At 41.5% G+C, this 24100-nt stretch overlaps 1 protein-coding gene across 1 annotated transcript in view; it reads left to right on the forward strand.

Moving 5' to 3' along the window:
• The window catches only part of ITPR2 (inositol 1,4,5-trisphosphate receptor, type 2), a 450179-nt gene that overhangs the window by 66254 nt on the left and 359825 nt on the right, over positions 1–24100 (forward strand). Inside the window, exons 3-8 of the mRNA XM_004693199.2 lie at positions 12481–12596; positions 14061–14147; positions 16098–16256; positions 21924–22022; positions 22443–22526; positions 22806–22952. Of these exons, the coding sequence (XP_004693256.1) occupies positions 12481–12596; positions 14061–14147; positions 16098–16256; positions 21924–22022; positions 22443–22526; positions 22806–22952 (692 nt within the window). The remainder of the gene's footprint in view (positions 1–12480; positions 12597–14060; positions 14148–16097; positions 16257–21923; positions 22023–22442; positions 22527–22805; positions 22953–24100) is intronic.

Consider the following 24100-nt stretch of genomic DNA (forward strand, 5'->3'; position numbering starts at 1 on the left):
GATGCAGTTCTTGAACAGGAAAATGTGATGCAAGCAGTGTTGGAATTGAGCCATGGTGTCAAAATTGGATTGGAAGGGAAGATTTAAGGTTCAAGTCAGATGACCTGCTGAGGTGGGGAGAGTGAGAGTTAATAGTTGGAGATAATAGTTGGAGACTGTAAGTTTAGACATACTGTAATAACTCGTAGAATTTGATTAGACAAATCTTTGTAATATTTGAAAGAGTAGCATAAAGAATAGAGGAGCTGAAGATGTTTTGAAGTGTACGTTGGGCTAGCTATATGAACTTACCAATGTTTGACTTTTTAGATCTACCAAAGTGGTAATTTTTTTTTTAAAGATTTATTTATTCATACAGAACTGGGGTACAGGCCAGAGATGCGGAGGGTGAGAGGATTCACCAGGGACAGAGCGGGAAGCAGAACAGGCAGATCGACGAAGTACACTGATGAGGGGAGCAGCGGGCGGGTCAGGAGAGGTCTGCCGCGCCATGTGGTCACCTCCGGGGCAGGTGGGGATCGAACTCACGAGGAAGTGGCTTAAGCTTCTTAGTGCAGTGCTTTAACCCGCTGCGCCACCAGGGAGGGCCCAAAGTGGTAATTTTATTTGATTCCTTTACTACGTACCTGGTAGGGTAGAGATGGCACTCTCAAAAATGGATAATGGCAAAGAATGTGAAAGGTAGTAATACTAATAATTAAGTGAACACATAGTATTTATTGTGGGTATTTTCAGAGTTGGAATCTGGGAGTGGAATAAATTATTGTATTGAGTAGGGAGAGATTGATTTTATGAATCATTTGTCTTTGAAACTTTAAAAATGTACATTTTTGATTTTAAAAGTCCAGGTAAAACAACACAGCCTTAGAAACTATTAATAATACTTTTTCATGGGCCCTCCCTGGTGGCACAACTGGCTATAGTGCAGCACTATGAAGCTAGCCACAGCCACTGCAATGCAAGTTTGATCCCCAGTTAGGGAGGTGACCCACATGGCATAGCAGACCTCTCCTGTCTTGTCCATTGCTCCCCTCAGCAGTGTATTAAGTAAAGCTGCTTGCTCTGCTCCCCACTCTTATCTCTGGTGAATCCTTTCAAACCACCCCCTCTCCCTCAGCCTGTACCCCAGCTCCTGTATGCATAAATAAGTAAATCTTTAAAAAAATGCTCCATTATGGAGAAACCAGGGGAGATTAATTACCTCTTCAGTTAGTTGACCCTAACCTGAGCAATTGCTCAGCTTTGACTTACTTGAATATTTAGCAAGAAAAAGTGTTTTAGTGGCTTCAAAAAGGAGTCAGCAGGCATATTGTTCTCACTTTTATAATTATTCTTATGTAAGTTCTACAAGAATTAGATTTACATTAACTAAAAGAACTTCCACCTCTCTTTCAGAACACTTTAGATTTCTGGAGGACAAGGCAGGTACATACAATATAGTATTTCGAAATAGCCACTTTGCCTGAATTGCCTTGATAATCCTCCACTTCCTTCATGCAGTCAGCCAGTAATAAAGAGGTGACAGCATGGCCAGATGAAGTCTGTGGTGCCCTCAGCAAACCAGGGGTGTTGAGTCTCCCACAGACCCTTTGGGAATGGCTGTCAGTGGCCAGCTCTCCAGGGAGGCACAAGCAGGGGCAGAGATGGCTGTGCTTTCGAGTGGCAATCTGTCAGGCTGCTTCTGCTCATTTCCTATTCACACTCACAGCCAGGGCTTCCTGAATACCCAGCAAACACTAGTCCTGTCTTCTCTAGCTCAGTGAATGCAGAGTATGGGGTGAAATAGAATGGGCTCATTTTCTGGGTTCCCAGCATTTGCATGCATATTTTATTGGGCCTTCAAAGGAGCAGCTCATGAAGAGTCATGCAGGACTGTGCATGTGTGTGTGAGAGAGAACATGATATATCTAGTTTGTACTCACTTGGGTGAAAGGGATGAGATGTTTCATATTCAAACTTGCTTGGGCTAGGCCCTGTTGGATCGTTCAAAAAACTCTTGATGCTCATTTTTTGTTTTTGAGGCAGCTGGAAGATAAGTTGGGGACATAAGCACCTGTGCACAAAATATTTAAAGAACAACAGAATAGCCTGTAATCATTGTTGTGTAGTAAGCATTACAGAGGTTTCTCATGAGCTATGATAATCAGGGGAGGCTTCTAAAAAGCCATGAGATCTGAGTTTTCAAATGAGATCTTGATGAGATTGGCATTTGTTGGGTATCTTGTGTCTTTTTCACTCATGGGACTGACTTGAGTGGGGAATAGAAACCACTTCAGTGTAATTCTCTTTGTAGACATTAGGTAGGGGCACTTAAATGTTTTTTGATCATGTGTTCTGCAAAGTAGTCTTAGGACCACACACTTTTTCTCTCTTTTGAAACCACATTATTTCCTAATTTTTTCACCTGGTGAAATTGTGATTCCCCTGTAGACTTCCTTACCTCCTGTAAGTGAGGATTTTGTTACAGAGTTTCTGCTTCTTACTTGAGGTGTGGATTCCAGGAAGGCGTCTTCTAACAGAGTGAGTCAGCCTTTGGGTAACTGTTGTTCTAACAAGCAGGTAGCTCAGTTGCACAGTTTAGGCTGTTGAAAATAATCCTGTGCCACTTACCGGATTGTGAGTGCCATGGAATTTATGCCTCAAATCAGCTTTGATGTCTGTGTGCAGGGGGTCCTTCTGTCTTTTGCCTGGATTCAGTCACACAGGGGTCGTCCCCATGGACCCGTGCATTAGCGGAACCCAATGTATCCAGTGGAGTCACGTCCGCTTTCTGTCTGTGTTTGTTCAAGGATAAAAGGAAAGAAGCACCAGGGCCCCTTTAGTTCCCACGTTTTCATCTCGCAGGCCCTGAGCCCGGGAGGTCTGTTGTTCGTCTTTCCTGGATAACATCAAAGCCCACAGTTCTGGCACAGCCTTGGCTAATCTAGGGGCTGGCTAGACCTCCGTGGCCCTGGAAAACATTTACGTAACGCCGCCACCTGGGACAGACTTCTCCTTTTCACAAAGTGTTTTATTGGAACAAAAAGTTGCACATAACATCGCTTGCCCAACTCTCTATAGAAAATGTCTCCTGACCAGTGCTCCATAAATAATGTTTTGCCAGTAAAATTCATCTCCTTTTAGAAGCTCAGTACAACCACTTTTTTTTTTTTAAGATTTATTTATTTGTGCATACAGAACTGGGGTACAGGCCAGAGGCACAGGGGCGGCAAGAGGCTTCACCAGAGACAGAGTGGGGAGCAGAACAGGCAGATCAACGAAGTACACTGCTGAAGGGAGCAGTGGGCGGGTCAGGAGAGGTCTGCCTCGCCATGTGGTCACCTCCGGGGCAGGCGGGGATCGAACTCTTGTGGAAGTGGCTTTAGCTTCTTAGTGCTGTGCGTTAACCCGCTGCGCCACCAGGGAGGGCCCACAGTATAACCACTTTTTAAATAAGGCCATGCCAATAGTAAGAAAATCAAGAAAAGACAGCACCCTTATTTATAATTTTATTTGACTTTTACCTTCCAGGTACATCATGAATAGGATCTAGTTACATTGTGGGTTCCCCAGGGCACTCAGATCACCTGTTGATGGTCAATATGACCCACACTCATGTTAGAAAATTCAGATTGTACCTAAGGCTGCAGCACTTTCCTCAACCACTGAATATTAATATAACTCATCTTCATTCACCTCTTGTTATTTCACACATGCTTCCGTGAGCATCTGCTAATCGCCAGGTACTTAGCAGGTGCTGGGAAGCTCTGTATAACTAAAGGTGCTGGCTGGAAGAGAGTACTCTTTTTACAGCCAGCAAAGGTCTCAGTGACATTGAGCAGAGCTCTGAGAGAGGTGAGAGAGTGAATTATGTAGAATCTTTGGAGAAAGGCAAAGGCAGAGGGAATATCCCTGATGCCTTGACGTGGGGTGTGAAGGATGTTGGCAGTAATCACCAGCTGTAGCCATGGGTCAGGCGGTGGTGAGCTGTGGAGGGTTCTGTCCTGAGGGCTGGAGGGCCTGACTTGAAGCGATAGGCTTACTTCCCTGCCACTTGGAGAATCGCCAGTCAAAACACAGAGCCTTGGTGGGAGGTTATCACTGAAAGCAGGGGAGAAAATGAGGGTGTTTTGGGCAAGTTGGTAAGCAGGTAGATTCTAGATACATTCTAAAGTTAGAGTCTATGGGGATGTTAATTGTGTTGGACACAAGGTCTAAGCGATGGAGTCCACGACATCTGTAGGGTTTGGAATTAAGGCAACGGGAAGGTCGGTGATCTTGCTTCACTGAGCCCTTACCTTGAGGTTTACTGGATTGTGCCCAAGTGTGCAAAATTTTACTCAATCTCTGCATGTTCATGTAAATGATCTTTACTCATCTTTCTCATTTATTCATGCCTGCTTCTTTGAGCACCTACTAAATGCCTGGCCGTGGATTTCCACTCTTCTTTCTAGAAATTCTGTGCTGAAATTAAATTCACATCCAACAAAACATGTAGTGATCAAGTGTGTCAAATGTGAGCTTGATAATCTTTATATACACGTGTATTTCTTTCCTTTATGCTGATGTAAATTAAATTATAGCTCTGGTTGAACCATTGTGTGTATTTACCAAACCTCACCAAAGTGAGACTTAAAATAAGTGAATTTAAAATAAATTTAACATAATTGGTTTGAGGTGCCTGAGTCCGGTCAGTCCTTGATCTCGGCAGTCAGATGGTTTTCCTTTTTTTGACATGACTTGGAAGTCTGTGTGGGCTTCTTCACTTTCAAGGGTCACAAGGTATTGCATGTTATTATTTTCTCCAGATGAAAATAAAATTTGTATTAAGTCTCAGTTTCATGCTGTGTTTAGGGAAACATGTTTCTCAGGTTTAAGCAGGGCTCTGGGTTTAGCCAGATCTACCTGCTTCCCCATGGGTGGGCCTTATCTGTCATTCACCAAATATTTTTTGAGAGCTGCCATGTGCAGAGAATCAGCTAGGTACTGTTATTTAGTAAACAGGGCACCCCAGCCTTCCTCCTCCTCCCTACTGAGCAGAACACAACTCAGAGAACAAAAGCAAATCCTTATTATGTCTTCAGAGCTTACCTTTTATCATAAGAGTATAGGAAATCACTGATCAATAGAAAAGTAAGCAGTTGAGGTCCATAGACAAATACAAAAATTTGTTTTTTTTACAGTAATTTACAGACAATAAAATCCACTCATTTTAAGTGCTCAGTTCAGTGGCATTTTGACCAGCGTATACAGTTGTTTAACCAACATTACAATTCTGTCACTCCCAAAAGAAAATCAGTGGGGGCCTAAAGGAATATAAGTAAGAAATAGCCCTCTCCCAAGGCACACACACCCAGGCACACACACACACACCCTCCTCTCTATACCACACGGGCCTGGTCATTCCTTTTCCCTTCGTATACAGGTGACCCTGATGTCACTTGAGCCTGCAGTTTTGTCTGTTCTATAATCTCATAGAAGTGGCATCATGGAATACGTTGCCTTTTGGTCTGGCTTTCTTTCAGTTTGTATGAAATTTTCAGGATTCATCTATTGTTGATCTATCAGTAGTTGAGTTCTTTCAAATTTTTGGCTGAGTTGTTTTCCATTGTACAGATGTGCCACCTTATTTGAGGGTGAGTTGTTCTACCTCTCTTATTTTGCTGTTATAACTAATGTTGACGTAAACATCGATTTATAAGAAGTTGTGTGGAGATTTATATATATATGAGAGAGAGGGAGAGAGAGCGAAGGAAGTTATTGGGATCAGTAGGTCATCATTTAGTGTCTGTTTAGCATTTCATGAAACAACCAAAATGTTTTCCAAAGTTGCTGTTTGTATATAACTGTGAACCAGGGTGTGACTGCCCTGGGTAAGAGAGTCTAGTCCTCATGACGTGATTTTGTTGTTCTTTTAAAGTTTAGCCTTTCTAGTGGGTTTGTGTGGTCTCAGTGGTTGTAATCTGGGTTTTCTGATGACCGGTGTGTGGAACATTGGTCTGCTTCCAGACCTGTCATAGCTTTGTCCTATGAAGTGTCCATGCCGTATTGGGCTGTATGTAAGTTTGCTTTTATTGGGTTGTAAATGTACTTTATGTGCCTGGATCCAAGCCCTCTGTTGGATCTATGTCTTACTTTTGTAACTTAATTTTAAGTTTTGATAATGTGTGTAATTTGTCTTTATTTTATTTGAAATACAAAACCTTTTAAAAATTGTGATGTAATTGATATATGACATTATATTAAAGTTCAGGTATACAGCATGATTTAGGTTTGTTTTAAGTGTATTACCTTATCCAGAGAAAATAATAATACTATTTTATAATTGTGGAAGGGGGGAAAAAACATAAGTAAGTCAAGTAGAAGTCCAGAGAGTGAATAAAGAAAGTACATATTGGAGAAAAGGGGGAATAAGAAAGGGAAAGGAGAAAATGATACAAAAAAGGAAGGAAATAAAAATCAAAGATAGGTAAGAGAGAACACAAGAAATGGAGGAAGAGAACAACATCTCCTCTTCCAACATATCTAAATTAGAGAAGAAAGGAAGAAAATAAATATAAAAGAGAAGAAAAATATCAGGAAAAGAAAACAGCTCAGCTCTTTCCTTTTTTTTTTTTTTAAGTAGAAGGAGATTTTATTTAATTTGGTAGTTATGTGAAAATAAGGCAGCTATTGTTACTACATGCTTTTAGGATGCTATAAAATTATTTTCAAAATCCACTTTGGAAAAGTAGTGAAGATATTAAATGTAATAATGTGATAAATTTGATAATTTAAAAAGTAAGTTTATTGGTTTACCATTGAGTTACAATGCTATATAAATTTCAGGGTACAGGGGTATCTTTATGTGTGTGTGAGCCTCACCTCCCCCACCACTGAGATTCTAGTGTCCTCATTCTCAGGCTGACACCCTCTTCCCACCCCTCCCACCCCCTTCCTCTCCCCTTCGGGTCACCAATACTTTTTTTGACAGAGTCTAAACTTGTTTTCCTTGTGATTTGCTGGTTTGTTTCCTTTGGTTATTTATATCCACTTGAGTAAAATTATCCAGTCCTTGTCTTTTTCGTCCTGACTTATTTCACTTAGCATAAGTGAAATTGTGGCAGAAGGCTTATTTCGTCTTTTTTTTAGTAGCTGAGTAGTAGTACTCCATTGAGTACATATATTCCACAGCTTCTGTATCCAGCATGTTCGCGGGCACTAAGGTTATTTCCATGACTGAATGATCGTGAATCACCCCGGCTGTTCTTTTTGTTGCCCCTTCTCCTGCATCAGCCATTGCATTACCTCAGCTCTCATGAGCTGCCTACTTCTCATGTCTGCTTTCTGGAAGCCCTGCCTTTCCTCCACCTCCCAGTTCCTCAGCACTTTCCTGCTCTGCCTACAAACATACAAAATAGTGGGGTAGTCTGTGTCCTTTCCATCTGTGGTATCTGATAGCACAAGTTGTGCAGTTAGTTGTTCTGGGGGTAAATCTGGCTCTACCATTTGCTAATTCTGACCTTGGTCAGATCCTGACCTTCAAGCTCTAGTTTCACCATCTGTAAAGTGGAAATGATCTCACATTTTCCTCTGAAGATTAAAGAACCTAGGTAAAGTTCTATTCAACTGATCATTCCCTATTAGTGTGTGTGTGTGTGTGCGTGTGTTGTATTTCAGTGTTCACATTCCTTTTACCTTTGGTTCACTGTTCACCTTTGAATCTAGGACTGTCTTTCGGAACTAAAACACTTGAGTGACAAAACAGCACAACTGACATTGTGCTGCTGTGTCCTGAGATATAAACACAACTGTATTTGCTCATCTGGAACATGTGGTTGGAAGTAATAATAGTGGATATTTACATAGGGCATTAGCGTCAGCATTTTAACCTAGCGCTAACTGGTATTTTGTAGTAGAACTCTTGCAGCTTCTTCCTGGTCTCTGTAATATGAAGTGCTACGAGACTACCACGTGCTAGGTAAGCTGAGGCAGGTGAGAGGTCAGGGCTTCTTATCAGTAAATAATGGACGTGAACCCCGCCATTGCATGCTGATCTCCTCGGCCTGAATCCACCATAAACAGAAGGCAGAATTGGGACAGGATGTTGTTCAGACCAAGGTCCCCTCTGCAGCATCTCCTTTACCTATTGTAAGAGTTACTTAACTCTGTTTAATTTGCATTTTTTCGGACTTTTCTAAACTGTTGGCAGGAGAATTCTTACACTGAACTGAATTTTGCTTTGAATCTGGATCAGTATAGAATAAACGCTCTTTGTACTTTGTCATTGGGAACAACCTTTTGTCTCCCTTGAGCTCTGTTGCACCCTTTGTATGTCTTAAAGAGAGCACCCCAGATGCGCTTCCCACATATCTTCTCCTCATGGAGGTAATAAAGCCTCTGGCAACCACTGTGAGGGAATTTTATAAATAAGCACAAAAGCCAGTTGCTGAATTCTTGTTTTGTCAGGGGCACTTGCTGATGCTTTAATACATCCTGCTTCTCCTATAGCTGACATCATCTTTAGGAGGGAGAAGTGAAAGGTTTTTTCCCATTGTAGGCAAAGGAAGGTGCTGGCCAAGGTAAGCTGACATTTACCTTTCGAGCCCCAGATAGAGTCCCATAGACAGGTCCTACACCAGAAACACCCTGAAAGCAGGTATTTTACAGTACTTTTATAGGAATGAAGCAAGACGTTTAAATACTATTTAGGTAGGTATAGGTGAGGTACAGATGAGTTTCCTGACAGGTTGGCGTGGAACCGCTGGGAGGGCTGTGCTGGCTCTTTGATTTGCTGTGCTGCCGTCTGCTCCACCCATGGAGATGGGTTTCCTATTTCCACGCTCTCTGGCTTTCACCAGCAGACTGAAAATGTCACTGATCCTTTTCAGTTCATTGCAAATTCTTCTGGGAGGATTAATTTCCTTCCACAGTTGTAAAAATAACAAATGTTGTAATTTGAAGGCATTGTTCTTAGACTATTGCCCTACCGAACACAGCACATTTTCTCGGATTACTAACACTTCCGGAACTTCTGTAATTCTGTAGAATTGTTGGCCTTAGGTCCTAAGGTTAAACTCTTAAAAAATTTAACTCAAATGACTTCCTTTTATTGGGGCTTTTGGTGCATGCTCTCTGTCATAAAGCTGTTTTTTAAAATTTTTTATTTTTCCTTGCATCTTGAAATGCTGCAGAACATTCTTCCCTGCCTGACGAATGATAGTGAGCTGATGTCCAGGTGGAAACTCCCTGGCAGACTTTTCCTCCATAGGCACCCTCTGATGTACAGTTGAGAGGACCCCAGGTTGCTAGGCAGCTAGTTTGAGAAGCAGGGAACATGTGGCTGAACAATGGATGGGTTTCCTGCTCACAGGAGTCTGGAAGGCATGGACAGGTCTCCCCCAGGTGATTTCTTCGCATATTTGAGAAGGGATGACAGGGTAATGGGTCTGAGAGGGTATCCCCTGCTCACTGCCGTGCTTTTCCAGAGTTTTACACAGGGGCACAACTTTAAGGGGTGAGTACCTCGTCACCATTTCTGGTTAGTGTTCAGGTTTGACCCAGGACCCTGCTTTTGGTCACTCTTGGCTGAGCACTTTGCCAGGGTTCAGGTGCTGCTTCATCCTCGGGAGGCTGTTGTTGAGTGAATGGTGTATGGCAACAATTCCACCTGGAATGTCTCCCAGGGCTTTAAGGTTCCCAGGGATGTTCACACCGATGATCTTTTTGTGTATCTCAGCCATCCTGTGAATCAGGTGTGGCACATACTTTAGTGTGCAATAAATTTCGCATTAACCAGATAGTTGATGCCATGAATCCATGACCGGTTTTTAAAATTGTCCAATCAAGCCGGTAGAGAAAGAAACACACACACACACACTCCCCTATCACCACCAGCACCACCAGAACTGCTTTTATAGACGTTGCACGCGCCCTCCACCAAGACTGTCCTGTCCTGTCAGTGTCCACACCCAGATAGACTGGACCAGTTATTTACTGTCATGGGAAGTGGGAGGTCGCCTGTGGAAGATGGCTGAGGGCCATGAAGCAAGGGAAATAGAAAAGGCTTTTGAAATCTAGAGCTGACTTCTCAAGCAGAATGGGTGGATTCCTGTCCAGCTGGCCATCTCACTGGCCCTCTCCCCCATGACCCCACCACTCTGAGCACATGTCCAGCCTGCTGCTCTGGGGCTCTCCTGTGGGTTTATGTCCACGATACAGTCACATCCAGGCACTGTGTCTGTCACCATGCTGTCCGTCTCGCCTCTTACACATGTCATCTTTCTCAGGCAGGAAGTGTTATAAACCCTCCAAGAGTCACATTTTTCAAGGGTGTAGTCCAGGCTGCTCACCTACAACAAAACACTCTGCACTCTTGACCTCAGCCAGCTGGTTCATGTTTACAGCACAGACTGCCTGGTGGTTTCTTGCAGGGTGTCTGGTCTCTTGGCCTCCTTCTCTGCCCTGGTCTCCCCTGTTGGCTCTGTCTGGAATGCCCCTGCCCTCTGTGTTTGAGGCCCCCTTTGCCCTGAGCTCCATGGGGGCCTAACCTTGTATCTTCTCCCAGGAAGGACTTTCCTGGCCCCTTGGCGAAGTTGGTCACCAGCATATTTGCACCCCAGGACTCCTTCTCCTGAGCTTCATTGCACACAGCCTCTACCCATAGAGGACATGTCTCAGCTGCTAGATGGCAACCTTTTCGAGGGTGGCATCCAAGACCCGGTACCCCTGCTCCAGCTGAGCAGGTGTGGGTGGTGCACACTTGATGTCATTTCACCATGATGTTGGGCACCAAGATAAGGAGCACAGTGCACATCTGCTTGTTACCCCAAGACCCCACATCACCTAGAATCAGGCAAAATGTTTTCACCATTAAAGGACCTTTTCCGAATACAGTTAGTCAGGGGTGGGAAGTCACGGAGAGGAGCAGCTTTTTCTTTTGTGGGAAGTGGCCGTTGCAGACTTCAGTGTCTGGATTTGTGTTCCTGTTGCTCTACAAGGACACTTTGGTTACTTGCCCAAAATAAGACAAATGGTCACTGGTTCCATTCAGGAGCACCCTGTTTTGATTTCTGTAAACAGAACCGGAAGAGACGGTATATTCTTTCATTGCTAAGTTGGAGGAGTTGCTTCTTGAGGATTATAGGATAGGGTGTCCAGGAAAGCAGGGTCTTGAAACTTGGTGTCCACTGGTCTGTGTCATTTGGTGATTGTTCTGTGATAGTGTCATTGTAATTCTGCCATTGGGTGGTCTCTCAGCCTGTTTTCAGCAGTTAGAAAGTATCTGTTTTCTGCTACTTATAAAATACTTATTCATCCACATCAGTAAGTTTTAAACCAGAAATTAATAATTCATTTTCTATGGCCTATGTGTGTGTTTAGGGAGGGTCAACACTAGCATTTCTATTGTATAGTACAAGCTATAGGGAAAACAGTATTTGTTCTGTATTTTTAAAATGCCGTAAAAGTCATACAGCATTTCTTGACTTCTTATGTGCCATTAGAACTATAAGAAAGTGAAATTTGAAAAGAGGTCAAGTGCATCATTTAATTTTCCATTTAATTTAAAAGAGAATTATAAAATAAACAGATATATAAACATTGAAGAAGGTGGCTAAAATGGGTATTTGAGTTGACTGAATGTTTACTGATATGTATTTGAACAATGAGAATGATTCTAAATATTAAAACATCAAAAGATACATTTCTTATTCTTATACTTTTTTTAGAAAAATGAAAATAAAGTTTTCATCTCCTCTGTCATTATTCCTTTGTCATAGGATCTTGGGAATTGATCTCTATTCTAGATTATAGTGCATTCCAGAAACATGCAAAATAATTTGTATATGGGAAAACTGTTTTGTTAAACTTTGAATTTTCTCTTTAGAAAGAAAAAGCAAATTTTACTTTGGACTTAGAAATAAAACTAACTATTATTTCAGTAGGATTATTAGATGAAAAATATGGTTACCTATCTTGATAGCTATAATAGAGGAGGACTCTAAGCTTGGTTTGTTCTTTATTTATTTGGCTTTGTCTTTCCTTTATGACACACTGTACCACAGATTTCCACACCATATTCAGCCTAGGTGTGTGGAAATTTGGGGAGTGGAAGGCAGTGTGATGGTTGAGATTGATGGATGTTGCATCACCTTGGCTCACAGACACATCCCATGACTAAGTCACGAATGTGCAAGGTCAGCTGAGGCAGCGGAAGTCCCTCATCTCATCCTGTCACTTCCTCAGATTAGGGCTTCCCTATAATGAAGAAGCGACTTATACTCTAGCAGTGACAAAGGTTTGATTTCTTTATGTACCAGATATAAACCCAAACTCATGGAGAGGTGGGCATCTAACGGCTTAAATAATATTTAGAAAAGATGTTAGGGACTTTAAGAGTTGACTGGGGGAGCTTGAATATTCTTTAGACTCAGGGGTTCCAGTGGTAGGCTAACAGGAATCTCTAAGAAAGAAAGACTGGTTGCCTTAGTTACAGTGTTTTTGTTTTTTGCTTTGTCCCAGACTGCCTCTTCAAGGTGTGCCCCATGAACCGATATTCTGCCCAGAAACAATACTGGAAAGCTAAACAGGCCAAACAAGGGAACCACACAGAAGCAGCCTTGTTGAAGAAATTACAGGTAAGGCTCCACTCCCCAGGAGAACTGCGGTAATGAGAGATCTATTTCATAGTGTAGGGATTTCATTCAGTGCACAGAGATTTGGAGTAGGTACAGCAACCCTTGGAAGAAGGGACTTCCAAGTTACGGGGTGTGACTACTATTTCCTGGCATGCAGGTTATATATCCGCAGCTGTTTTTTTGGGTTGTGCCAGATTGATTTAAAGATTCACATCACACTGGTGACCAATGTGGAATCTCTGGAGGAATATCAAATCCAAATTTGCTTTATTTGGCATTGATATTTTTTTTTCCCCTCTGAAAGACTATGGGAAAAATTGACAGCCTGTTGTTTGAGCTAAGTGTAAATGTGTTAGAACTTCACTTTACTTTTTAAGCTCCCTCTTTCAGAATTCAAACTGTGTTTTGAAACTTTTGAAATTATACTTTGGAGACCTACAGTCTTGTTTGTATGGTTTCCCTAGCAGTATTCCTCCTGAAAGTAATTCTTTGAGACCAAAGAACTCAGTGCCTTACTGAAATTTCCAACATAAAAGCATCTCCAGATATTTTAATTTTATTTATCTTTTAATGAAGTACCATTATTTTACTTGTTAACTTTTTGACAGGCAAAGATGTCAGGTTTGGTCACCACAGGTCTCCACACCAGAACACCCAGAGTCCAATGTATTCTCCTTCCCCCAGTTTTTACCCCTTTCTCCTTGCCCCCTCCCCCATGCCTCAGATCTACCATGGTCAGCTTTCAAGGGTTGATTTTAAAGTTTTTCTTGTCTGACCCTTTGTTTGATTTCTCTATATTTCAGATATAAGTGAAAACATTTGGTATTTTTCTTTCTCCATCTGACTTATTTCACTTAGTATTTATTCCTTCTGGTCCCATCTATGTTGCTGCAAATGACCTGAGTCTGTCCTTTTGGATCATTGATTTGCATTCCATTGTGTATATAGACCACTTCTCCATCCACTCATTGTTTTGGGACATTTAGGTTGTTTCTGTATCTTGGCTATTGTCATTAGTGCTGCAATAAACATAGGAGTGTAGATTTCCTCTTGAATTAGTGTTTTTTGAGTAAATACCTAGGAGAGGAATTGTTGGGTCCCATGCAGATCCATTTTAGTCTTTTGAGGACCTCCACACCACACAGCTTTCCATAGTGGCTGAACTACTCTACACTCCTACAAATAGTGTAAGAGGCTTTCTTTCTTTTTCTTTATACCCATACCAGCAATTGTTTCTGCCCCAAATATTTTAGACCACATTTAGGCACTAAATTGATGCAATTATCACATTGCAATATAATCATTTATTTATGGCTCTCCCCTCCCCAAGAATAAAGCCAGGGCCTGTCTTATTCATGGAAGTATTCTTTGTTCCTTAAAAAAAAAAAAAAAAAAAAATTGCCTTTGTCAATTTTGTGCTGTGCTTACTATGTTTCACACTGAATATTGATAATCATTTTATAGCATGCTGCAGAACTGGAGCAAAAACAAAATGAATCTGAAAATAAGAAACTGTTGGGAGAAATTGTGAAATACAGTAATGTTATACAAGTAAGTTTATTTCCTTTCCCTTAAAAGAGGTGAATATTGTGTAAGTAATTACATTTGGTATGATTGCTAATCTGAGTTAATTAAATTTTGGCCTACAATAGTTTGTTCTTTGGTAAGAATTATAGATATTGTGATATTTTCAGGTACTGTTTTGATACATCACTCAATATTTGGGAAGAAGTCTTTGTAGGCACATACTGAGAGCTTGTCTGGATGTACACACAAGTTATTACATCAGAAAGAAGATGGGAAACACTAATTTCTAAAGACCTATAATAAGAGCCCTGTAAAATTAATGGGGTGGACATGTAACATACAAAATTTTATCTTTTAATTTTTTAAAGTGAGGGATGTTTTCAAATTGTACTTTTCATGGAAAATGAGGCTTGAGTTATCACTTCAATGAGTACACACACTGATTTATCTCAGCTGCATTCCTTTCTTGTGCTTTGCTGAGATATTTTAGGTTGTTTCTTGGTTATTTGTTAATATATGCCCTACCTTGATCCAGAAAGAATGTTAGGCGTTTTCAAAAATACAGACCACATAACAAGATGAAATAGGAATAAAGGTAACAACTGGGTCAAAGGGAGATGAACAGATGAAGAAGGAGAAGTCTTGGGTGAGGTGTGTTTATAAACAGCATGTTGTAAGGTGTGGTACGTTTGGGCCAGAAGGCTCTTTGTTGTCTGATGAGCTAGAGGACAGCATGATCTATTCCAGCATTTGCAAGCTGCTCTGTCACCTCCAGCTCTGTCAGAGGTCTAGGATCCCGGGAAGACCAGAGAAGTATTTCTCCAACAAAGAGGACTCTGTGTGAGACAGTAAACAATAACCCTAATAGCTTCCTTGCAGTAAATGCTACAATGAGGTGTTTCACAGAGCTGTTTTAAACATACTGTGTTTTGTTACTGGCCAGTGACGCAGTGCCAGTGCAGGGCAGCCAAAGCCCTACTTTGATGGACAAGATGAGGGAGCAGGTCTGTGGCTCCCTGACAAAGACCTAATCTAATGAGTGCTGGTGGAGGGGAAGGATGCAGCACCCCGGGGTCATGCTCTGTAAATAAACCTTCTCACAAGCTTTGAACGCTGTGAAATGCAAGCAAGCACAGCTTAGGTTTCTGGTCAAGAGCTGGAAGGGCACGTCTGTATGTGGTCCCTTGGGGCTGAGCTCTGTGCTCCTGCACAGAGGGTTTGCCAGGTGTGGCTTTGATCCATGAGAAAGGCTTTTTGTGGGCTTGTGCTAAAATGAGAACCAGCAGAATTATAATGAGTCTTTCAAAAAAGTTGTGTTTTTCCCCAATTAAAGAACTGCCCTTTATTTTGAGATAACTTCTTTCTCATGGTGTAAATTTTAGAATGACCATTCTTCCTTGAAATGATTGCAGTAATGGATAGGATGGCTGTTTGTTTTAGCTTTCCTGCTCAGTCAGTAGAATAATGTTTTGCAAAAATTTGACCACTACCTCTGACGTCTCTGAGAATGGTGCCGCAGAGGGTGGGGCTCAGTGTTCTCTGTGGAAATGGCCCAGCCTGGCTGAGATGGTAGCCAGTGGCCTGGGGTGGTTGGAGCACCCAGAGACTCAGAGCATCATTTTGATGCCTTTCTTTTCTGAGTTACAGTCTTTTATTTTGTGGCTATGCAGGAATTGCAAAAGGTTGCGGTGTTGGGGAGTCTCAGGTCTCCTGGGGGAAGCCTAGTTTGATCCCTTTATTTATCAGTAGGTGGAGAGCACTCTGAGGTGTCCACTTGGGTGGCTCCCCTCATGTGCCCACTTCATCTGAAGCAATATTTGGGGGTTGAGGTCAGGAGGAGCTCAAAGGAGGTCAGCTTGGGAACATGGTGAATGTGGAGTCTGCATAGAGCTTCTGTAGGTGGGTTTGTGACACAGTTCCGTGTCACAGAGAGTAGCGGAGTATACAGGTGGTAATCTGTGTCTTTCCTTGCAGCTACTGCATATAAAAAGCAACAAGTATCTGACTGTCAACAAGAGACTGCCTGCCCTCCTGGAGAAGAACGCCATGCGGGTGTCCTTGGATGCAGCCGGGAATGAAGGGTCTTGGTTTTACATTCATCCCTTCTGGAAGCTGCGAAGCGAGGGTGACAATGTACGTCAGTCTAAAATTAAGGGAGAAACAGTGCTTTCTGAAAGACAATAATTCCCAGCAAGTGAGACAATCCAGAAAATGCAGAGAAAGGAAATGCAGTTTTTAATGCACACATTTTTTTTACATTAATATCTTTAACTGCTTAAAGGCATTTATTTATAGTATGAACTATGCTCATGAAGCATAAAAACAAACAACCTCAGATTGATTTAAAATGTTGTCAGATAGACCAACTAGTGTAAAAGAACTTATGTTATGCTGATATTGGCCTCTCTTTTACAAGAGAGGCAGGTTTCCGAATTGCCTGGGCAAGGGGAACATGATTGTAAGGAAAACAAGCTGAGATTAAGAATTGTTGTCCATCCCTTTGAATTCATAGAGTAATTGTGTTGTGATGATACTTCATTGGCTCTTGGGTCTGCTGCTTCCAGTTCATACATCTTTTTTTTTTTTTTTTAAGGTTTGTTTATTTATGCTTAGAGGAACTGTGATCTAGATCAGAAGTGCAGGAAGGTGAGAGGATTCACCAGAGACAGAGTTGGGAGTAGAACAGACAGACTGACCAAAACATGCTGCTGAGGGGAGCAGTGGGCAAGACAGGAGAGGTCTGCTGTGCCATGTTGGACAGTTCCATGGCGGGGGTTGAACTCAGGCCATAGTGGTGATAGTGCTGAGACTTAACCCCTAGGCCACCAGTGAGGCCCATGCATCTTAATAGATCTGACATTGGTATCTGCTGTTGATAATAGTATTTCAAATATGCTATGGAATACAAAGAGCAGCTTGTGTCATGGACGTCTTAGTAGCAGCTCAAGTATTTTTGTGACTTTATAGATGAGGGAATATTAAAACCATACGAAATAATTTGATAGGATTGGTGGTTTGACATTTTTGTGTGTGATGGACAAATAAGCAGTGATACTTTGTAGGCTGCGGGAGGGGCGTAATGACTCCTGCAGGACCGTCAGAAATAGAGCTCCTTGTGGATTGGGGTCAGGTGATGGAAAAAAATGGCTGAGATTTTTGAAACTTAACACTGTACATTCTAAGCACTATAAAAGTAGAATTACTCTGAGGGGGTTTTCTTAATCACGACTTTGATTACATTTAACATTTCTTGCCTTAGAACTGTCTTCTTTTATAGTGAATCTATTTTTCCAGTGAATTTTGACTTCAAGTTCAGTTCCACAGGATGCCAGCTTCCTGCTTTAACTTGGTTAATAAGTTATCTGGTGACACCCTCTTTCGGTAAGGCGGGGAGCAGCATGGCATGCAGGAATGTGATGCACTTTCTGTCTGTGGAGTCCTTACAAATTTAGGAATACTTTTTTTTTTGTTCTTTTTGACATCAAGTGTTATGTACTGTGAGCATGATATATATTTTAATTTTAGTATATAGTTAATTACAGTCAACTCTCAGTTCTTCAGGGACCCATCATGTGGTTTGTCATCCCTCTGTCCTCTGTTGCATGCCCATGGCCACCCCTTCACCCCCAATATGTTGTCCCTGTCTCTGGAGGTGCTCAACTCAGTCTCAGACTCTGAAGGGATGAAGTGAAATCATCAAATAAATTGGGACTTTTAGATTAGCTGTGGATTTGTTAACTCATCCTGTCACATTTACCCATTCAGTCCATTGCCTTTCAGAAATGCCTTTATAGGGTCAGCAGAGAGTTGAATGTAATGAACTATTTCAAATAATGAGTTGTACCGGGGGTAAAAAAAACCCAACCTGTCACCCACACACCCATCGTGATTAAGAGGAGCGGTGTCATTGTCAAGTGCTCTAGAGATGCCGCCTCCTGTAGATGTGCTCCAGAAAGCATGGCTTTAGCAACTTTCCACGTTGCTTTCTTGCTGAAGTAGCTCAGTGTCTTTGCTCACCCCGTGCAGCTCTTGTATGTGATGAGGTTGCTGTGGAGGCATTTGCACACCACACCCCTATATCTGCCACATAAATACTGTATTGTCGCCCTTATCTTCTCATATGGAAGAAGGCAGCATATTTCTGAACTAAAGCCCACTGTGTTTTATTGAAGGCATTTGGAAAGGCTGTCACTTCACGACAGTTACCACTAGTTTTCTTTAAACACATGTTAAACTGAGGAGGAGGATGGCAAGCTTCCGAGGACTTTTAAAATTATGTTTTAAGTCAGAAGGAGAAAGATAAATTCAGATGATTTCCCTCATAGAGGTGGACTATAGAGAAGCAAAGCCAAGCAACAAAGCTAAATAAGCAAACCCTGGAAATCTGACTGCAGAACTGAGACTGTCAGGGAGGGGGAAGGGAGCAAAGGAGGCAGGGGTCCAGTGAGCAGGGGCTTTGGTGGGAGCCATGGTGCGATAACACACCTTTGAAGAGTGCAAACCTATACCCCTAAGGTGAGCAATTTTTTTTAAAGGTCTTAAACTTTTTTTTTTCAAGATTTATTTATTCATACAAAACTGGGGTACAAGCCAGTTGTGCAGGGGTGGTGAGAGGCTTCACCAGAGACAGAGTGGGGAGCAGAACAGGCAGATCTACTGAAATACACTGCTGAGGGGAGCAGTTTGTGGGTCAGGAGAGGTCTGCCGCGCCATGTGGGTCACCTCCGGGGCTGGGGATCCAACTTGCACTGAGGTGGCTGTGGCCAGTTGCTGTGCCCCAATCTGTTGCACCACCAGGGAGGGCCCAGATGAGCAGTTTTTTAAGTCAGCATTACCTTACCTCAATAAACACAATTAAAGGAATAAAAGAAAACATATTTGCTGTCTAAGTTTATTAAATAATGATGTTGATTGTATTTATGAAATGATTGGTTACAGAATGAAATGCAAGACTAAGCCTGATGGTAGTCTGGGGAGAGAAATGCTATGTTCTCAGAAGTCAGTGGTTTCTACCCAGGGGGAGTATGTTGTTGTTGGTCTTATAGGATTGTGGGTCAGGTAGTTTTTGAGAAAACGATAGGTTCATGGCTCCCTTCTCTGTCAGTTGTCCAGAAAGCCTTGCTTGCTGCTGAGCAGGCAGCATCCCTGGGGCAGCACTGACCTGCACTCCCATCCTGTGATTTCTTTGAGGTCAATTTTTCATCTCAAGTGTTGATCTAAGAAGACATTAGTTCTTTCCCATTGTGGTAGGTTTAAAAATATAGAAAGGGTTCGTTATCTTTTTCAACTCGTATTTAATCAACTTGCAGGGAAAGAGCCTCTTCAAATAGTAAGTTGATTTTGCTAGTTTGCAAGTCTGGACACCTTGGCCTCTAGGCAAGTCTAGAACCTGGTACTTCTATGGCCATGTTCTCTTCACTTCAGACGAAGGGCAGATGGCGCTGGCATGTGTTGCTCTTCATTCTCAGTCAGTTTCTGGGATTACACTTTGCCTGGCACTAGGGTGAAGTTTATGTGGCAGATCCTGGCCTTGCCCTTAAGTGCTGCATTCTCAGGCGGTGGCTGATCCTGACTTGTCTATGGCCAGGACACCACGCTATGTTCTCCTCTGAGAAAACCTCCAAGTCCTGTACTTACCAAGTTGTCTAGTAAGGTGTGGATTACCTGAGTGAAGGGCCTGTTTCTGACACACTTTCACATTCTTTCTGGTGCCTCTTTATGTGTCTTAGGATTGGCAGCTCGTACATTTCATTTGCAAGCTCTCCTCAACTCAGCCAGTACCTTACCCACTGTCAAGAGCAAGAGGAGAAACTGGGCATCAGGAGATTAATGTTCATTCTTCCTGTGACTATTGAACCCTCTGAGCTTGAAATATTTCAGCTAAATGGCTGACCCTGAGTGGTATTTTGAACTAAATGTAGGACCTGACCTGAGGGTTATTGGCAACTACAGGGGAATAGTAGGTATACACCCGTGGACCAAGGGGCATCCAAGAGGTGCTCTTAGTTGGAAAGTCATAGCAAAAAATGTCATTATCTTAAGTTATTGGTGAATATTTACATGGCTGCAGTTAAGAATGACACAGTAAACCAAATCCCCTTATTCTTAAGAAAGTTGAAAAATCAGGTGTCCCCCTGGAAAGATGTGGTCCCAGGTCCTGTGGACTCTGTACATGCGGGCAACTTCTAGCCTTTTCTGTGGCTCTCAGGCTTAGGACTACTGTGGTGTCTGTCATATGCAAGAAAGTGGGGTTTGCCTCCTTTGGGATTGTGTTGGAGATATGTCTCTGTCATGTTGATCTTTAGTTGCTTTTTGTTTGTAATTTAAAATAGGCCCTGATTCATGTTTCATAGTTAAAAACAATGCAGAGATATACTGTGAAGTGTTTCTCCCCAATTCTCATTTCCTAAGGGTTTCAGTGTACACTGACTCACTCTCTCCTGTCATTACACAAAGGCAGCCCAGCTCTGTTCCCTTAACCCCTCACTTAACACTGTTTCTGGATGACCTTTCTTATCTGTATCAGAGAATCTGTGGTGGGTCTTGGTGAGTCCTGGCATTTGTCTGATGATGAACTCTGCAGATGAGTGACAGATAGACACCAGTGCTGTAAACGACAGAACTGTTTCTACAAATCAAACATCGCTTTGTGTTTGATTGGTGAGGTTGAGACTTCCCTGTCATGCTTGAGTCTCCAGATGCAGTGTGACAGAGGTTCTGTATGTGAATAGACTCCTACATCTTATCATAAAAGGTTAATTCATATTGAAAATATGGTATTGCATTCCTTAGATCTTGGTTAGGTTAAGACATAGAGAGAAGAAATCCTGTTATTCTTTGTCTTGAGTCCAGATTTATTTCACAATTACCTATCAATCTAATCTCTTCCAGTATTCCAGTTGGTATGAAATATGCAAAGGGAAGGTAGTGGTTTTCATTTCTGAGATGAGGAACAATTCTATAAATGGCAGTGTTGGTACTACAGTAACAAATATTCGAGCAGAACTTGACCACAAAAGTAATTTTCATCATGACAAAGTTTAACTTTGTCATAACTTCATCTCCCCACAATTTGAATTATGAATAAAAGTACTTGAAAATAACATTGACATTGCTGATAATAGCATAAATAAAAAAGAACAGCTTAGACTTGGTTCTCTAAGAGCACTTTTTATTTACCAATTTTAATTTTAGTTAACAAGAACATCAGGTTCAAGGAGCAATACTCATTTTGGGTATTTAAGATGAAAGTGAGTCATCTGTCTGAGGCTCCAATGACAACAATTTTGGGGGGTCATACCTATTTTTCATTTCCTAAATCCAGTCCAGGTAATACTAGAATGTTTATGGGGAAGATGTGCGTTTAATTCCAGAGAGCATACAAATGTTTAACATTTTCTGCTTGCACTTGCAGTGGTCTGTGTGTAGGTAGAAAAGTTTTTGTGGCAGGCAGGCACATTTATTCTCACCTCTATGTTCATGGCATAACCTGCTACAGAGGGGCGATGACTTTTTTTATCGAGGTCAGAAAGCTCTTGTTGAAAATGGGAGACTAGTAAGACAAAGATCCACACTAACTTTATTAATTCAGACTGATGGTCACTGTGAGACATTATGGGATCATTTCTCAGAAGACCTTTTGCCTCAATGAGAAAAAGGAATGGAACTAAAATTTGTGGGGAGGATGAGCAGGCCAGCTGTTAGGGCAATAACAAGGAGTTCTGTGCAGTTATTTTTAGCTTCAACGATAGCACCCAGATCCATGCAGCATCTCAAATGCCATTTATTTCTGATTTTTAGATTGTTGTAGGAGATAAAGTTGTTTTGATGCCCGTGAATGCAGGACAGCCTCTACATGCCAGTAACATCGAGCTTCTGGATAATCCAGGGTGCAAAGAGGTAAGTTTGATTCACCGGGCTGTATGTTCTTGCTTTTACAGGCATCCTTTTTATAGGAATCCCATGAAAGAATGATTATTGTGATCATCTGTACCCCTTCATTGCTATGACTGTTAAGGCCTCTCTCTCGCTCTCTTACAAATACACACACAGGAAGTTCAGGAGGAAAGGAAAGGAGTTGTCTCATGAGAGAAAAAAAAAAAATTCATAGTTATTGTCTTGAGTATATCCTACTTAAATTCATTTGGGTTTCCTCAGGTAACAATTAGCTCTTGCTATTTTGAGATAGTCCTGTGAAGATAATTGTATCAAAGTACATTGTCCAGAGTTGTCTTTTTTTCTCCTTTTTTACTGGGGAAGTAATGACTTCGGGTATAAAGTGGCATCTGCAGTGCTAATTTAACATTTTCTCGTTGCTAGGTGAATGCTGTTAATTGCAACACCAGCTGGAAAATCACATTATTCATGAAATATAGTTCCTATCGAGAAGACGTTCTAAAAGGAGTAAGTGTGTGCCCCATGGGACACAGCTGGGGCACTCAAGGTCGTCTCAATGAACTTTGGGTGCAACCTGTGTTCTCAACGTGGCACAGGTCTGCAAACCTTCTGGTGGGGAGTGCGTTTTTAGCCCCTTTCCCCCCCATATTTTGAACTATCCAAAATAATCATTACAAGCCAGGTAACAAACAGGAACGTCTTGAGTACCAAAATCAGAAAGAGCCCCTTTTCTCTTGACTGTTCAGACTTTGGTTGGAAATACACTGTCTTGACCTGTTTTTCCAGGGCGACGTTGTTAGATTGTTTCATGCGGAGCAAGAGAAATTTCTGACTTGCGATGAATATGAGAAAAAGCAGCATATCTTTCTTCGCACCACCTTGCGCCAGTCGGCTACTTCCGCCACGAGTTCCAAAGCACTCTGGGAAATAGAGGTGCGTCAGGGCTTTGGGGCTCAAAGCGCTGTGATTCGCCGGGCTGTATGTTCTTGCTTTTACAAGCATCCTTTATAAGAATCCCATGGAAAAATGATTATTGTGACCAACTGTACCCCTTCATTGCTGTGACTGTTAATGCCTCTCTCTCGCTCTCTTACAAATACACTCACATTTAGTCCTGGTATATAAGGGTTTTGCTTTTTAAAGATCCATTGTAAAATGTTGTTAAGAGTAATGAGTCACTATTGCCCTTTAACAAGCAATGTTCCTTAAGTTGCATCTTGATTTGATATTTTTCAACCATTTAAAATCCATCACTCTCTTTTCACAGCTTGCTGTGATTTTTAATTTAATGCCCTAAAATAAGATTCATGTGTAATATTTATATATCACACTGCTTTAAAATTAATAAAATATCTAAAATTTAGTTTAAAGAGGGAATAAAAGGAATGTATAACAAAATAGAATGTATTTCAACATGTAAATGAGTGCTTTAGGAGCTAGGCTATTTACATATCTTTGATGGATATATTTGAACTTTAGAGAAGAGGGATAAGAACAGGATCAGAACACATACATGTGCAAGAAAGTGAAAAACCATTGGATAATTAGTGTTAGGAGAAGTAATACGGGGCAGACCTAAATGTATTTTGTTTTTAAAAAGGGGAACATGACCATAATTGAATCTGTGAGAGCATGACAAATTACAGACTGTGGAGATGGAGAGTGAACAGGTATGATGTTCAGCAAATGAACTGAGTCTTAGTTATAAAGGTAGCATCCAAATAATTCAAGTTATTAGTAGCATCCAAATAATCAAGTCATTACACAACTTAGAGATAAAATACTACCAAAACATATCTTGAATCTTAAAACTTCATTACATGTTGGGGTACACCTTTAGTCTCTAGCTTGGCAGGAAAGACTCTTTCAACATATTTGAAGACCAGATCCTGCAACAGGTTACCAGGACTTGAGGAGGTGGGGAGAATAACCACCCCAAATCCTCTGATACTCTTCCCAGAAGTGTACCTCTCAGCTTCCCTTATCAGAGTAAGACCAGCAACCCAAACATAAATCTAAGATTAAAACAGACATTAACACAATGTTTATTGCTTACTGTGTTAAATTTTTTTTTTTTTTTT

This window comes from Condylura cristata, unplaced genomic scaffold, assembly GCF_000260355.1.
Source record: "Condylura cristata isolate star-nosed mole 26May11 unplaced genomic scaffold, ConCri1.0 scaffold00036, whole genome shotgun sequence".
NCBI lineage: Eukaryota > Metazoa > Chordata > Mammalia > Eulipotyphla > Talpidae > Condylura > Condylura cristata.